This window comes from Musa acuminata, chromosome BXJ2-3, assembly GCF_036884655.1.
Source record: "Musa acuminata AAA Group cultivar baxijiao chromosome BXJ2-3, Cavendish_Baxijiao_AAA, whole genome shotgun sequence".
NCBI classification, from domain to species: Eukaryota; Viridiplantae; Streptophyta; class Magnoliopsida; order Zingiberales; family Musaceae; genus Musa; species Musa acuminata.
Genome location: NC_088340.1, coordinates 4,936,738 through 4,954,312, shown reverse-complemented (window position 1 = coordinate 4,954,312; position 17,575 = coordinate 4,936,738). Strand labels below are relative to the sequence as shown.

The following is a 17,575-nucleotide window of genomic DNA, read 5'->3' as shown; positions in this document are numbered from 1 at the left end:
GTGAAGATCTGAAAACTACTGTCACAAGGTTGCCCGAGCTAATGGAAAACTGAAAAGAGATGATGCCACTCTCATTGGTTCCTTGATGGTGTCCTACCAACACCATCCTCCATCAAGTTTCAAGTGGATTAGTACATAAAATGATCTATAAAATTCAACATAGACACATTGCAATTTGCTGTGGTCTTGTTTAACACATCTAATTGATCCCTTGTTCTTGGGGTAATTTTAGAGATATCCCACGAAGATAATGCTGAAGTTGTTGGGGAATTCTTTGTCCTGTTTCACATGCTTAGTCTTCACTTTAAAGGATTTCTACCCTTGACTCGAAGCTTTAGGGGTTGCGAGGCATTTGTCATGCATGTCCATGTCACTACATAACAGCATAAACAACCCTACTTTATATATGGAGGAAGATGATGCACCACAGCAGATTCTCCATACACTTTCCTGGTTGTCTCCCTTAGTACATTTGTTTCTGTTAAGCATGTCTTTCTTTCCTGAGGAAGAGAAATCCAAGCTCCCGTCCAACCATTCCAAATCCCTTCCAAAGCTCATCAGGAATGCTTGCGCTCAGTGTCATGGCTCCTGCCTCAGGACTCCCTCAACCATGAGCTCCGTAGATGAGAGTCTTGACAGTGATCTAGATCACAAACAGGTACGATCGTTGTTCATCTTGAACTCGTCAAATGGTATCAGCCTTCATGTTCTTCTCTCTCTCTCTCTCATCTGTCAGTTGATAATACTGGAGATTCAAAGTCGAGCGATGAAGGCTAAGTCGAGGCCCAGGGAGTTCCTCTTCTCAGCGAAGCTCGCTTGGGCTATGTCACCAACAACAGGAAGAGTGCACATGACTCCCATGAGGAAGACAGACGGAGAAGAAGAAGGCGACTGCGGCGGGTACGAGGAAGACGACGACGATGAGAGCGAAGCGTTTTTCTCGGTGAAGAGCCGCTTTTCTTGCTGTTCGACTGATGGTTCGACAGAGTTGAAGGAGATCAGTGCTGGGTCGATACTGGAAGAGTTCCGACACTGCGAAGGGTGGCCTTTTGGTCTGTGCCGCAGAGCTGTTGTTCTTCCGCCATTGCCGAGCTCTCCTTCGGACTCTTGGATGTGGCACAAGAGAAACCTTGTTAGTAGGGACTTCACCAAAAGCTTAGCAATGAAGTCTTGACGGAAAGAAGAAGAAGAAGACGCAATCTTGGTGATGTTGAGAATAAAATTTTCATTTTTATGATTTAGGTCTGTTTTTTGTCGTATTTTCGTAAGTTTCTAATGCATTAATTAGAAGAATATGTAGAATAAAACGGTTTAATATTTGATATATCTTTTCATACAATGTTACTTCCTGCCTTATTAAACGACCACTTTCCTTCCTCTAATGACTGGTTTCCATGTAATCTATTGGACTGAGAAGGATTACAGTGAATCAAGCTGTCAAATGCAGAAATCCAGCACGGTGCCAATGCCATGTGTAGTTTAGACATTTGAGTTGGGATGAGTCTATTACTTTTAGCTTAGGTTTAATCAAAATACATAAATTACTTATCCTATCAGATTAGATCATTATAATTCAGATTAGTTGACTCGATCCGACGTTAAATTCCTCGATCTAATTGATCGACAAGGTCAACATGTGGAACAATTGTTCTCACCCACATACTCTCCTTGTGAACTCCGATCCAAACGAGTCGAGTATGGATTGTAATCGATTCGATTCGGATCACACTTGACGAATCTGATTTAAATAATGTGGCCACTTTTTTATGCTGAGGCAGGATCGTCATGTGACGTATGGGCTCCATCTACTTAAGTGGAACCTTGAATCGTTGAACACCAACCCTTTACAAAAACATACTACTAGATAAGATTTTAAATATTATAAAACTAAGTCGGGAGTATACTATAAAATTATGTTAAGCGTATGTTCGATAAAATTCCTCCTATACTTCAATTAACTTAGAAGTTGATATGCCAATGAGGTGTTGAGAGTGGTAAAACCAAAAGTACTAGTCGAATAATAAATCTTGTTTATCTTTTGGAACGCACATGAGAAGGCTTTTATAGTATGAATTTCTTACGATTATACTCACATATGTGCATTATAATTGGGGATAGTTTCTCTTTTTTTTCAATCCACATGAAATTATGTTGCATTAAATCTAAGGATCATATGACAGTTACGACAGTAATGTCTATAGAGCATTGTTGCATTGGCTACCTATGGTGGAAGTATTGTAGATATTGTCTTGAGGTCATATAGCACTGAAGTGTTTGCTATGTAAGGTATCAACCATGCCATTATTTCCCTATCATTTGCCTCCTCTGAAATATTATAGCAACAAAAGTTATTGATGATAGGAGAATACTAGATCTCTGATGTAATTGAAGGTGATAGTAGTAGATTGATTTGATCTACGGCAGAAGATGACGGTGGAGATGGCGACATCAAGAGCAATTATGGGAATTGCTTGGTTGGTGGTGGGCGGTAGGGATGGCAGAAAAAGCAGTAAGATCACTGCTTTGATACCAGATGATAGAACCCTAAAGGAATTCTATGTAAATTGATCTTTGAGGGAGATCACTCCTTGGAACATTGTAGGAGTTCCACCCTCCTAGAAGTCGACCAAATGATGTCAATTGTAGATAGATCTTATTCCCAAAGAGATGGAAGCTACATGCTTATATAGGGCTCTAAACCCTAGCCCTAGAGGCTGCTTCCTAAGTGAGTTACCCCTTTTGCCCTTAACCCTAACCAACCAACCCAGTAAAAGGGGACGGCGGCTAGGAAGCCCAAAGGCTCAAATATAAACTCTAGCCACTTTTCTTTATAGGATAGAGGCGGCTAGGTGGGGTTTATTATAATCTCATAGTGTTTTATTAGATGCTTCTTGGTTGAGTAGGACTCAACCCTACTAGGGTCCTATCAGTGAACCACCTTATCATTCTTTCATCTTGATAAGGTAAAACGATTATTGCTAGTGGGGCAAATCGGGATGCATTGCGATGCCATTTTAGGGCTAGTGACTTGGAGCCCTGCGTAGGTGTCGATCTCGATGGCAGATGAGCTAGCATGGGACAAAATCGTTCCTATCAATGTGTAATTCATATCACAAATATCTTAAAATTTATTTCAAAATTAATGTGAAATGAATATTAAGTTTCTAATTTATTGGAAAATTATGAGACTAGTGTGACTATCTAAACGAAACACTTATAATTGAGCTATATTGTCTAAGAATCAAATTTAAATTAGACGTGGATATACCATCTACCACTATCGGTGGATGCACGCCACAGGAGGCGTCATGTACCAAACTTATATCAACTCTATTCAAAAGAAAGGATAACAAAAAATATTCAGTTGAATGCTACTTACTATATGGCCAACACTCCTGCATAAGCATAGAGTAGGTGTTCAACAAGCTATTTTATCTCACACATCAGAGTTTAGTTCCACAGTCACCATCTCTATCTCTAGAAAATTAGAGAGAGAGAGAGAGAGAGTTTGGAGGATAATAATGATCGGAATTATGTATTTATATTCATATATTGTCTAAAGAATTTGCTATCACACACACGTATATTGCTGTGTGCTGTTGACTAAAGCATAATGTACAATTCTATAATATGAAATATTTATGATATGGTTATTGTACATATATCCAACAAAAAAAATTATACGATCTTAAGTTATAATCTATTTGTTTTTATTTATGTAAGAGTAGAATTTGGTTGTTAGACATGTATATTGCTGTGTGCTGGTGACTTAAACATAATGTACAATTCTATAATATGAAATATTTATGATATGGTTATTGTACATATATCCAATAAAAAAAATTAAATGATCTTAAGTTATAATTTATTTGTTTTTATTTATGTAAGAGTAGAATTTGGTTGTTAGACATGTGATGATGGTTCGGAGACGATCATAATTCGGGTCTAAGTTTATCATAAATTTAATGTTGAGAGATGAGCAAATTTGACAAAAAATTTTGTAAAAAAAAATAAAATATATCCAATAAGATCTCTCCCATATTTAAATCAATAATGAGTTGGAAGGATTTGATCAAATGTATATAAGTGTTAAGAAAAATTCATATTCTAAACAACATACTTGAGGGACTCTTTATAGTGAAGTCTAGTAGCATTATATATGATTAAACGTCAAAAATAATTATATAATTTTTTTAATTATAGATACTATCATATAACATTGAACCCGAAAGACATATGATAATAATTAATCGAATCAGCTTTTTGCATAACTGGTTTAATGGGATTGAATCAATTATTATATCATTCAAATAACAAGGTGTTAGTCATATGATTGTGACTAGTTTTAATAAAAATTATTTATTTGACTTTAAATTTTTTATTCATAGTCAAGCATAGGGCAACCAGACATTAGTATTTAAAAATCAAACAAATAATTGAAGAGGAAAAGTAGTTGCAATTTTTGCTTATGAACTAACTACTTAACAAGCAATCTTTAATATATATATATATATATATATATATATATATATATTTATTTATATTTATATATATTTATATTTATATTTACAGAGCCATCGGCGGAGCAACAGTTCTCCGATCAACCTCCACAGCGTCGTGTGATGGGGAAGCCACAGGCGTGTAGAACGGAGGGGAAGCACACGGGGTCGCGAATTCGAAGCTCCTTCTCCTGCTTGATCCCGTTGCCCCTTTTCTCTCCTCCTCGCCGATCGCGTACAGAAGAGCGGGCGGCGTCTGCCATGTCTCAGCATCCCGTTCCACCATCTCCACTTCTGCAGCCGACGGCTTCGGTGGCACACCTGGACCGGCCTCCAAGGAGACTGCCGACGGCGGATCGAGGCTGACGGCCGGCTCGACGCGAGTCTGGTTCATGTAGCAAAGAAGGTAGAGGATGAGCTCTTTGGAAGCATGTTGAGCCCCAATCGGACTTCTGTCAGCACCGACGAGTTCAGCATCTTCCACTGAGGTGGCGCGCTGGAATCTTCGACGGTACCATGACACGTAGACGAGCTCCAGCACGAGAGTTAGGACGCCGAGTACCAAGACAACGATGAGAGCAAGGCCAAGCTTGGTGGGCATGGCTCTCGTTCTTGGAGAGAGAGAGAGAGGTAGCAGCTGCAGCCAAAAGTCTTCGTCGCCTGCACCAAATGGATAACGCTGCACCCAACTAGACTACAATACACATGACATCAATGGATTGGAAACGAGCTTTGAAGACGCAAGTTGCATTGGAATTATTATGATCTGTTTTAGCTAACGATTGGCTGACATATTTTTCTATCAATTTTGGCTTTACTTGGATTGACTTGTGTGTATTTCCAATAAGGATAGATTAAATCGAATGATGATGAGAGAATAAACGATGAAGAAGATGTTTTTATATTTGATATATGATCCATATTTATACATGAGAGAAGATTTTCCTTAACAGAGTAGTAAGATTTTTTCGTATAGTTGGAGAAATCTTAGTTGTTATCATGCCTCTGTAAGATGATTATCCTATCAAGGATGTCGATCTTCGACCGATGCGATAAAAATAGTTTACGGGCGAGAGGTTTTGTGAGTGAGTCTGCTAGTTGATCAGCCGTATGTACATGATAACACGTAGTTAATGTCTGACAGCTTGATCTCCCATGAAGTGAAAGTCGATAGCAATGTGTTTCATGTGTGAGTGAAACACTAGATTGGCGCACAGGTAAGTAGCTCCGACATTATCACAATATATTGAAGGAGTAGAGGTAGAGTCGATGTCAAAGTTCCTTGAGCAGATTTGTGACCAAATTGAGTTTTGCAATAGCGGTTGCAATGGCATGGTATTCATATTCCATTGTAGATCATGCAATTATCTTTTGCTAATTAGAACTCCAACTGATTGGATTAGCTCCAATGAAGATAATATACCCCGACGTGAATTTTATATCATTAAAGTTGTTAGGAACGAGTGACACTAGGAGGTGGGGTGAATTAGTGCAGCGATAAAATCACGTCGATTACGAAAATTTCTTTGGTATATTGAAAACTGATTTCGAAAGATGTTAACTTGAAAGCATACTCATAAACGTATTGAAAGCAATAAGCAAGTAAGGATGTTTGCAGTAAGATAAATTGCACAAAAGAAAAGGCAAACTGGATTTTTATAGTGGTTCAATCGTCATGACTTACATCCACTCCGACAATTCCTCTTCCGTCGAGGCCATCGACATCCACTATCAATCTTCCTTTAATAGGTGAAGATCAACCTCCTTCTTACACCCCACTTCTCCTTTTCACAAGTTTAGAGACAACCTTTACAAGCACATACTCCTCTTTAAACAGAATTCAAAGTTTAAGCTAGAGGAGGAGATTTCTCAAGAGATTTCTACAGTATTTTCTTACTTTTAAACTCTCTGTACGTATGTAAGTTAACCAGGGATGAGAGGGATATTTATAGGCTTCAAGTTGATTCAAACTCAAAGCCTAAAAATGTCTCATCCTAGGTTTCCTGAGTACTGGCGGTACCACTGCTGTTCCTGGGCGGTACCACCGTCGTTCCTGGGCGGTACTACCGCCGCAGGATCTGCCATTAGGCGGTACCACCACCTGACAGGGGCGGTACCACCGCTGATAGCATTCACTACCGGGGGTACCACCGCCTAGAATTCCTAGGGTGTTGTTCTCCAGGCGATGCCACCATCGGCCATAGTGGTGCGACCGTCGGCCACTCTTTTAGCACCTTGGTTAGGCCTTGAATCCAGCCCAAATCAGCCCAAGTTCGGGCCCAATTGGCCCCTAACAGAGTTGATGGGATTACCTCCCAATCTTAACTCTAATTATGTGCTAACTATGATTTCTAAGATATATTCTAAGCAAAATAAGTTTGATTTCTTCCAGCGAGCTTCCAGCGATCTTCCGGTGAACTTCCGACGATCTCTAGGCAATGTTCCAGCGGATTCCTAGCAAGCTCCTATACTTCATGATGATCTTCTTAGCGAATTCTGACGAGCTTCTTTAGCATGCTCTTGGATTTCTCGGTTGGTTCCGGTAGAACTTATGACAAACATTTGGAATTCCAATGAACTCTTGAACTCCCAACAAAATCATGTTCTTGAATCTGGAACTTCATTTTGCTTTATGCCTTGCTATCATAGTTAATCATACACACATAAAAATATACTTTGATCTAGACAATTATTACTAAGCATGAATCATGTCGTCTGGCATGTCATTGGTTCATCGACGCTTCATCTGATTCTTCGACGCATCGTTCTCTCTTGCGGCCTATTACCCAATCGACCAGTTGACCTCCGCAACTCCAATATCCTTGGTGCAATATCCACTCTTCTTGGCCTAATGCCCAAATCCATGGCCCGAAGCCTTCTATCGATATGTCGATCGATCCTCCAGCCCGACGTCCAATCTTCTAACATGTTTTCCTCCAACCCAACATGATTCTTCATGCTTTAATTATCTCTCTCTGATCAAAGTATCCTATGTCACTCAAAACATAGATCAAATCATGAACACTTATTAGTTGGTTTCATCATCAAAATTTGAGATTTAATAATTTTTCTCTTTTTGATGATGACAACCAATTGATGACGGAGTTAACCTTAACTCCCCCTATTAATATATCATATTGATAGAACCTTGAATTTAAGCTGAATTCAAGTCATTATAAATTTCATCATGAATATTTATAACATGTCATCATGCATAACATTATCATACTTATTCTCCTTTGCCATCAGCAAAAAGGAGAAGTTCTAACTATCTATCAAGTGTTTGAGATATAAGTTCAAATCATTGAATAAAAAACATAATATCAAGTTTTATCATCATGCAATTTATAAGCTAGAAAATTTAGCAAGTGTTACATCATTCAAGCTATCAAGTTTTAGATATGCAAGATAGTAAGATAGCAAGTTTACAACATACAAGCTAGCAAAAATTTCAAAAGCAAATGCAATATAGCTTTCTTGTTGAAGTGTGTAAGCTAGCGATTCTTGCTTCCTATTGCAATGTGCAAGTTACAAGTTTTGCTTCTTGAGATTGGTAAGATAGTAATGTTTAAGATAGCAAGCTCTTTCTTCTCTTTTGAGAAGTACCATTTTTGCTTCCGTTGCAAAGTGCAAGCTAGCAAAATTTTATATTATTTTACAACATTCAAGCTAGCAATTTGGCAAATGTTATTTCTCTTTGAAGTATGAAGGCTAGCAAGTTTTTAAAAAATAATGCAAGATAACAAGCTAGCAAGATACAATGTTTTACATGAAGCAAGCTACATGAAGTACATTTGCATCTTCTCTTTAGATGTGCAAGCAAGCAAGCAAGTTAGCAAGTTTTTGCATCTTCTTGACTTGTGTAAGCTAGCTAGCAAGCTAGCTATCTCCCCCTTTGTCATTGTAAAAAAGAATGGAAGAATATAATTTTGTATCTCTTTTTTCCTTTACAATAATTTTCAAATCATGATCAAGGATGAATAATCAAAGATGAAAAATCAAGTTATGAATGTCAAAATAATTTTTGTTGCATATTTTGATGATGAAACCAATTGATAAGTGTTTATGTTTTAATAGATCAAGTTAATTGAGTTGCTTCATCATTGGGTGATGCATTTTAGTGTCGACCACGTTGTAGAGAGTGCTTTAAGCTATATTGATCATGTTGTCATTGTTTGAGAGTCCTTTCGATTGTGTCGATCGTGATGTCATCGTAGATGATGTTTTAGGTCACGTCGGTCATGCTATCATCATAGAGGGCATTTTAGGTAGTGTCAGTTATGTTATAGTTGTAGATAGCATTTCAAATTATGTTGGTCATGTTATAGTAGAGAATACTTCAAACCATGTTGGTTATGTTGTTGGCTTTAGACTTAAATGGTTCGCTGTTTAAGATGATGATTTTCTCTTCATGTTTTATATGTATGTGTGAGATGTCATCACTATATTTCCCACCCACAGGCATGTAGATTCGATCATCGTCTAAATTTGATTCTTTGCATCTAGCAATGATAGCTTGATACTCTTCATACATGGCATCTCCGTAGGCTTCCATATGTCGGTTACCCAACGGGATTCTAAAGGATCGTAATGATGATTCATATAATTCTCAATCATTATGGTGGCATCACACTATCCACTACTCAAATAGATGACTATTCAAATATTTGCTCGGGATAACTCAAGAGTCACATTTGACCCCTATAAATATCACGCCACCCAACACCAATTAATTTGGAGTATTTGGACTTCTCTTAACTTTCAAATTTCAACCAAGGTTCGAATGCCTTCTAGCTTTTCTTTCTTTTCCACCAATTGGGAGATGAATGAATCACCAATTCAGTCACAACTTTTAGTGTTAGCAAGGAAAATTTTGTCCCCCTCGAAAGGGATCAAAGTTGTTGTTTCGAGGGAGGTAACACCTTTGGAGGTGAATCTCTTAGGCAACAGAGCTTTGCCACTCTCGGAGGGCTCGATCGACTTTGACTCAATCGTCTCGGCCTCTAATATGGATAATATTATGGACGTCTTCCATATGTCAATCGAGTTTAAGCTAATTCTTACTCGATCCAATCATCGATCCTACAAGTCACGTCTCTATCTTTACACTTGTAACGATGCATTAAAGGCAAGCCTTCATTCCCCCCTTTCAACCTTTCTTTATCAAGACTTTTTAACATTAGAAGTTCTTGTCTACCAAGAACTCTTGTAACGATGACATCGAACTCTTGATACTATTTCGTGGCTTACGTTGAGTCAAAGGCTCCACATTGTCCCGATGGTGACCTTATTACTCACTTATTATAATATGTGCCTTAAGAGTTTAGCATATTTTCTCTTTATTTACTGTGGTTTTAAAGTCAAGAAGGCTTTATCCTATAAGGGTTTAGCATATTTTCAATACCTCTTCGAGGCTACACGGGTCAGAGAAGGAGCAATTCCATCGAATGACTCTCATCCTGTCTGACTCCATTATCATCCTTTAGATGAGGCTCATTGAGATAGGCCTTAGCTTTATGCCTTGGGATAAGATGTTGGTATCTTCTCAGTTTTTTCATACATTTGATCTAAGACTAATCTCGCTTTTTATTCCACAGACATAGACCTTCACGAGAATGTCTTCCAAGTTACCGAGAGGCACAATAGGAAAAAATAATCAGTTCGGTGCAGAGGACACCTCCCTTTGAAATTTGGGCATGATTGAGGTCTTAAATTGGGCATCATAGAATATATGAGATGTCGATCAATTAACACTGAGATGCTCATCACTTGATGCTAATGAGGATAATAATTGCGATAAGACTCGCGTGACGTTAGTTGTTCCAAATAACGCCTCACAGCACCTGATCAACGCAGATCGGAACGTCGACCGAGGCACATTAATACCCTGCTCAAGCTCGATCCCTCACGTCACGCCAATGTCGGTATCAGACACTACCAGAAGTACGATCCTGCCCTCTGCGGGTAGGCACATCAAACAACGGTAACCCTCACTATAAAAACCCTCGCGCTCCGAGGAGAAAGGAGAGGGAAAAAAGGGAGAGACATACAAGAAGACACAACTTAGCTAAAGAATCCTCCTGTCACTAACCGCTAACTTGATCGTCGGAGGGGTCGGGTCGAGCTTCCCGACCCGACCTATGTGCAGGTACGAAGACGGTGGCCTCCCATTAAACGCCCGAGCGAGGAGCCCCCTCCTGGAGGGAACGACGATCCCTTTCCGATCGGACCATCGCAGCCGGCCAACTTAGCGGACTCAAAGGTCATCCCAGGAAGATCCCCCATCATCCGGACCCGAACCATATCGCATCGGCTCCGATGCCACGGCCTAAAGTTGATTACACCATCTCGGATATTCTTGACCACATTATTATTTTTCTATTAGTAATGGTCTTAGTAACGAGAGTAAGCCAATCAATTTCTTTTTTGACGGTATTTGTTAGATTGACGGAGTCCATTGCAGGTCAAGCATCAAACTGCAACGGAGAGCGACTAGGCTACAATACCCCTTCTCGACTTGTCTCGGTCTGAACTGACGGACACGCTTCTAATCTACTGGATGTATCAAGGTCACCTAAACCATGCCAAACAAGGAACAGCTGGGTTACGACGGCTTTGACTTGGCTGAACTGCCATTGTGGTTCTGAACTTACCTCAGTCAAGTCATAGTACATGTTTCTAACCTCTGGACAAATCAAGGTCACTAAATCATGCCAATCTAGGTAGGTGTCGATTCCGGTTAGTTGTAGATCTGCAGAAGCACCGAGTTGGATTCTTTTCTGAGTTGGATTCCAATAAAACAAATAAATAAAGTAAATCCAGCTTCACTTCTTCCAATATGATGATCTGTCCCGTACCACACCTTATCGCTTTGCCCTTCCTCCGCTAGCAATGGCAACGGATCGCGACGCCGAAGTCGACGTCGAGCTCTTCTCCATCGTCCGCGTCTACAAGAGCGGCCGCTTCGAGCGCCTTACCGGCGACGACGTCGTCCCCGCCGGTGTCGACCCGGACACCGGCGTCGCGTCCAAGGACGTGGTCATCGACCCGAACGCCGGCATCTCCGCGCGTCTCTTCCTCCCTGATGTGTCCTGCCTCCCGCACGCTAAGCTGCCGGTGCTCGTCTACTACCACGGCGGCGGCTTCTGCATCGAGTCGCCCTTCTCCTCGAGGTATACCAGCTTCCTCAACTCCCTGGTGGCCAAGGCCAAGGTGATCGCGGTGTCGGTCTGCTACCGTCTGGCGCCCGAGCACCCGCTGCCCACCGCCTACCACGATTCGCTGGCGGCGCTCCGGTGGGTCGCGTCGCACGCTGACGGCGGCGAGGAGAGCTGGCTGGCGGAACACGGGGACTTGGGCCGCTTGTTCGTGTCGGGCGACAGCGCCGGGGCCAACATAGCCCACCACGTGGCCCGCTTAGTGGGGATCAGCGGATTGGGGACCGGCGCGAGGATCAAAGGGGCGGCGCTGATACATCCCTACTTCTGGGGGGAGGAGCCGGTGGGATCGGAGACGAGGGACAGGGAGACGAGAGAGAAATCGGAGAGGCTGTGGAGGCTGGTGTGCCCGGGGACGACGGGGATGGACGACACGCTGATCAACCCGCTGGCGGAGGGGGCGCCGGGGCTGAAGGGGCTGGCCTGCGAGCGCGTGCTGGTGGAGGTGGCGGGGGACGACCTGCTGAGGGAGAGAGGGAGGGCGTACTACGATGGGCTGAAGGCGAGCGGGTGGGGAGGTGAGGCGGAGATGGTCGAGACAGAGGGGGAGGGGCATGTCTTCCACCTCGACAATCCTACTTCCGACAAGGCTTTGGCCTTCATGGATCGCTTGGTTGCCTTCCTCAACCGAGACTGAAGTGTTCTTCTCATCAGTCGTGAGTCAATAAAGCATTTGCTCTATCGATGCAAGCTGTCATTGGATGTGGTCTCTATCTATGACAGTAGCTGTAGTGTCGAGGGAGGCCTATCAATGATTGTGTTAATGATATGCTCTTCAGTTGTTTGATGAGTATGGTAAGGAAGATGATGAATCCCATCATCTGCAGCAATGTAATATTTATATTCTTCCACTTTTTGATTCATCTGGCCATTGATATCTGAAGGTCTGAAGATAGAAAAGCACTTTCTGCACTGTCGAACACAGCAATGACAGTTGTATGTTGCTGCTATCATCAGATTCATGAACTTGGATGATGATATATTTAAGTTTCCTTCACAGACATCTGGATAGAACAAAGATTTTAGGCTGCCCTTGTATCCTTGCAACTGATAAGAGAGGAGAAGAATTGGAGAAGCATCTACAGCTAAAAATGAATCCCAGAATAAACTATTGTTTCTAAGAATAATATAGGGTGATTAGCCCATTTATTGGAAAGAATATAAATACAACCAATTATTAGAAAGAATAAAATAATTGCAATGCAGAAGCTACAAGCATATACAAATATCAAAAGAACCAAAAGACTATCTACCTGACACACAGCACTACACAGGATCTACTCATGATATGGCATGCACAAAGATCAAGTTCTTGGAGATGATGATCCCAGCATCCTCTGTTTTCGTTCTTGAGAAAGTTTCATTGCAAACCTGCAATCAATTCGAACAAACTATTATGACACTCGCATATGAGCAACTAACTTTACAAGATCATATCTAAAATAAGATTCAGTATGAATCATATTTATTCATTTAACATAATTCTAGCAGATGCTGAAACTCACTCTGTAAGAGCTTCTTCATTGCTTGTCTTGCCTACAATCTCATAGTCACCTGTCTCAAGGTTAACTCTTGAAACAGGTTTCTTTAGTAGCTTTTCGCCAGCTTTCACTAGATTCTCTAAATTTTCCTTTGTGGAGATGTCAACAGAGGATAATGGCCCATCCAACGTATCATCCTGGTTTACAAATCACCTGAAGAACTGTAAGTATGTTGAGAATAACAAAAGGAGATAATCTGCAATTATGTTGATCATTTTTTACTGAGTGAGAACCTATCTAATTTCTTGGTAGGTTTCACCATGATCTACAGCAACAAAAGAACCCTGCTTTCTTTGAACCTACTTCTTTTATGGCAATGCTTGAAAAGATTATCCATCTTATAACACATCAAGTATGGATAAAGAACTTGTTATACTTGGTGACCTGAATAAAATAGAGAGACAATTTACCTGAATTCTCAAATAGTTGGATTCTAAATCACCTTCGAAGACCGCAGAGATGTGTATGTCTACCATGTCACTGCTTGCATGGGTGAAAGCATCTATCAATGGATTTGAACCACCATTTATCAACCAACCAAGAATGCTCCATTTTCCTGCACTTTTGGCATCATATTTCTTCTCATTCTTCGGTATACCGGTGCCTAATGAAAGAACCAAGAGCTTGCTACAGTCTATAGATTTGGTTGATGAGAAGATTTCAGGATCCCTCCTAAAATGATCCTTTCTCACTTCGCCAAGAGCGATCAACGTCTATATTTGAAGATGAAAGAAAAAGGTAGAATGGTTAGTTTAGCACAGAATTATCGAACACATCATGTTAAAAGTGAAAGAGATTTAGTACGATACCGGATTATTTGCAGCAACGCCGCCATCAATGAGGTTGAATTCCCGCACTTCTCCCTTGTGGTTTTTAGTCTTGAAGTAGTGTGCAGGAAGGTAGGTTGGTGCTGCAGATGTGCTAATGCAGATATCAGATAGCTGAGCATCCATTAATTCATCATCTCTTGCCTGCATTCAGTCACTGGGAATCAAATCTTCGAGCCATACCGAGTTAGTCTAAAGATGCAGTGTGTATGCAAAATGCATCATTCCTAGCAAGATCTTTTGTGGTTTTGGATAAACCATGCAAAAGAAGATTGTTGTCAACCAAACATGTCTAGAGATTTCACTAATCTATCACCATATGGAGATTGTGATGGATAATTCATCTCCCCAAGTTATGCAAACCTGACTAAACAAATCTGTCAAACATTTTGAAGGAATTGTAGGCTTGGGTTACATAAATGACACTCAAAAGGTAATCAGCTTCTTTGTTCAAACCCCAAGTTGGCCTATTCCTTTCTCCTATAACTTGACAAAGTTGGCTGTAAAAACTGGCTATTTTTTCCATACAACTACTATAGCTGGAAGAGCCGAAATCTGTTCTTTCTTTCACTATTGCATAAGTTTCGAACGAAGAGAAAACTTCAAGAACTGAAAGAACACAGTTTTTATGTGTTTTTGGCAATCTTGGAAGTTCACTTAGACAAAATGCTAAATAATGAAATCGATGTGCAAATAGTTAAAGAGTTTCATGCAAGGAAGAACCTTGTAGGAGGAAAAGATGGTAGGTTGAAGTTGCTTGATATCAAAAGTAGGTATCACCACGTTCGTCAATGCTTGGTGCAACTTCAAGCACCCTAATCTTTCCCTAATAATATGACGAAGGTACTCTCCGTTGTACTTGGGTCCCAAAATTCGACGGATTGATTCAATGGCCCGAGCAATTGCTTCCCTGCAACCGAGAATTTAAAGCAAGATATGGTGAGTGGATTGCGTTATGTTCCTCATTTACTGTTTTTCTTTCTCCTGACAAAAAGATGGTGATCAAATTTACAATCACTGTAAATATTTGTGCATATTTTCCTTTTTATGTAACATGACTTGAGCAACTTCGACAACTCCTTATTCATTTTGTGTCTTATATGAACAAATCATATATCTTTGTGATCGAGCAAGTCATATCTAAATTGTTCGGTGACCTTCCGCCATACCAAAACTAATAGTTGACCTCTTCTGAGATGGTAGACAGTGCAGAAGACTTCAATTATAAGCTAAGGTGTTTGGATTGTGATACCAAGGTTGTGGGAAGATCTTGGGACTGTGATCCAAGTAGAAGGACAAGATGTCCTTGGCTGCAAAGAGAGGCCTATTCTTCTCGTTTGGTGCAGTTAGCATTGCGGTCACGAGGCCACCGGTGCTGGTTCCTGAAATAACATCAAAATAGTCTGCAAGCCTTGCATCCTCTCCATCAAGATTCTGTCAACACACAAGAAAGAAATAGAACGAACTAAAGAGACGAAAAATCATTAGATACTTGGAGATAACATTCTCATTAACTTGCTCAATCCATCCGGCGTCCCTTTTCTCCTCCTGTTGTGATTTCCTTCCTACCTTTCTTTTGGCTTTTGAAACACTCTCGAGGAACGAATGGAAGAACAAGGCATATTGGTCTTAGAAAAGATGGAACGAAAGAATTGTGATGCTAAAATGTAGCCAGGCATCAAAGGCAAAGATAATAATGATGATGATGACAGTAAAATTGCTCGACTTATATTGGAAGATGATCCCTGACCATAAACCAGAAAGACACATGAGTTTATACCTGGAGCTTCTCCTCCAAGAAGGTAAGGATGGTAGCAGGAATAATTCCTCTAATCCCCCCTCCATCAATGCTAAGTACGGCAACAAGGTTTCCACAGGCTGGAGATTGAATCTGACTCATGTAGGTCATGGTTATTGTTGTTCTCCTTAATGAATTGCTTGTAATGGATCGAGTTAGTTTGAAGCCAAGGTATGAGGGAAGGGTGACAAGTAGATGTTTTGTTCTAAAGTGATCGATGTAGAGATATCATGAGTGAATGCAGAATTTATAGAGCTTTTTGCAGTGAAATCGTGGAATCAGTAAAGAGAAATTTCTGTGTTGTTTTTGATCAGGTCAAGTGTTGGAAGATGGCATTAAAACCCTAGAAGAAGTCTGCATTACGATTTTAGATCACGTTGTCTGCAATGCTAATGCTGTATGGTGATTGCTCGAGAAAAGCTTCTATGATCAACTATGAAGATAGAAGATGGTTTAGTCTGACTGTATCAACATTATCAGTGGTTGACTAAACAGTGGCAGTCAAATTAATTGCCAAATCATAGCGGGATTAGATGGCTTGAACTGCAATGCTACAAAATGTTTATGTTAATCATACACAAAAAAGGAGTTTAGAATACTTCTTATATCTTATATGAGAAGTTCAAGTGGTGACTTGCAAGTAATTTGTGTTTGACTTTGTCTTTAACTATTGTGTCTATCATAGAGTAGTCAAATTAATTGCATAAGGTGAAATCTCACTATCAGTGTGTAAGAAATTGGACTGAAGGACGCGTATGAATCAGCAAGCAATAAGTTCACGAACTTAAATGTGGATTGTGGTGGAAGAGATCTCGGACATGCTTCCATCTTCTTTCCTTGAGGTTTGATTATTTCTCCATCAGATAAGTTTGCTTAATTCACGACAGCATATATTGTTTTCTGAGTTTTTACACAAGAATTATTTTTTTGACATGAAACAAACTGTAATTAAAGTTCTTCGTATCTTTATTAAACCTCAATTTCAAGATAGTATGATATTTAATACTAACGTATTCTTATTTCCTGTTATCAGTGTTATGGAGATTCAAAATGGTTCTATCAAACTATATATTTCTGCTGTATGATTGTTCATAATATTCAATGGTTGGTGTCCAAATATTGAGAGAGAGTATATTTTTTAGCTCAGAAAAAGTTGGTGTGGAGACATTAATTATGGTATGATAAATTGGTTATATTTTAAACTCACCAGTTGAGTTTTAATTTTCATATTTAATTTTTTTGTTTTATTTTCATAGATATCAAAATATTTATTTATTAAATGTCACATAATTTATTAGAAAATAAATAAATTAATAATTTTTGGACTATTTAATGATTTAATTAATCAATTGGATTTTTTCATCTTTTTAATAGTTGGAAGGTAGTAAATAATTGACTGAGAGAGAAATGATAGTAGAGAAGAAGAGAGATATTAAGCTCTAATTTTTTTGTTATTTTTTAAGATGAGAGTAGAAATCACCCCTTAGATTAGGGTTGAGTGGGTTGAGTAACAAGAATAAATTATGGCCATACCCCTCTCCAAATATATGAAAATATTTAGCGTATCGATTATATTGAGCTAGCTAGTATGATTGTCAAATGATAAGTTCTCCATGGTTGTAGGTCTGATCTCATACCAAATGCTTCTGTTGGTAAACTCAAATTTTAAAATCTCATAAATTAATTGGGTCAT

The 17,575-nt window shown here is 39.8% G+C and overlaps 3 protein-coding genes across 3 annotated transcripts; 2 read left to right on the top strand and 1 right to left on the bottom strand.

Annotated features, from left to right (window-relative positions):
• The first annotated feature begins 451 nt into the window (after positions 1–451).
• LOC135606418 (uncharacterized) lies at positions 452–1,354 on the top strand. Its single transcript, XM_065097442.1, has 2 exons — positions 452–658; positions 737–1,354. Exons 1-2 carry the CDS (start codon positions 488–490, stop codon positions 1,172–1,174), a joined length of 609 nt encoding a protein of 202 aa, XP_064953514.1. The 5' UTR covers positions 452–487; the 3' UTR covers positions 1,175–1,354.
• A 9,941-nt stretch (positions 1,355–11,295) lies between these two features.
• On the top strand, positions 11,296–12,567 carry LOC135607039 (tuliposide A-converting enzyme 2, chloroplastic-like). Its single transcript, XM_065098521.1, has one exon. It carries the CDS (start codon positions 11,391–11,393, stop codon positions 12,351–12,353), a length of 963 nt encoding a protein of 320 aa, XP_064954593.1. The 5' UTR covers positions 11,296–11,390; the 3' UTR covers positions 12,354–12,567.
• A 229-nt stretch (positions 12,568–12,796) lies between these two features.
• Positions 12,797–16,246, bottom strand: LOC103978051 (patatin-like protein 2). Its single transcript, XM_009393755.3, has 7 exons — positions 15,865–16,246; positions 15,337–15,518; positions 14,808–14,994; positions 14,067–14,228; positions 13,668–13,970; positions 13,222–13,394; positions 12,797–13,087 (listed from the first exon to the last, which is right to left on the bottom strand). The coding sequence occupies exons 1-7, from the start codon at positions 15,991–15,993 to the stop codon at positions 13,021–13,023; spliced, it is 1,203 nt and encodes a 400-aa protein (XP_009392030.2). The 5' UTR covers positions 15,994–16,246; the 3' UTR covers positions 12,797–13,020.
• Positions 16,247–17,575: the final 1,329 nt, after the last annotated feature.

Coding starts and splice junctions, on each gene's coding strand:
- LOC135606418 (XM_065097442.1), top strand. CDS start 488: ATGTCTTTCTTTCCTGAGGAAGAGAAATCCAAGCTCCCGTCCAACCAT. Junction 659..736: donor GTGATCTAGATCACAAACAG/GTACGATCGTTG, acceptor CTCATCTGTCAG/TTGATAATACTGGAGATTCA.
- LOC135607039 (XM_065098521.1), top strand. CDS start 11,391: ATGGCAACGGATCGCGACGCCGAAGTCGACGTCGAGCTCTTCTCCATC.
- LOC103978051 (XM_009393755.3), bottom strand. CDS start 15,993: ATGACCTACATGAGTCAGATTCAATCTCCAGCCTGTGGAAACCTTGTT. Junction 15,519..15,864: donor TCTTGGAGGAGAAGCTCCAG/GTATAAACTCAT, acceptor GTGTGTTGACAG/AATCTTGATGGAGAGGATGC. Junction 14,229..14,807: donor CCATCTTTTCCTCCTACAAG/GTTCTTCCTTGC, acceptor GACTGAATGCAG/GCAAGAGATGATGAATTAAT.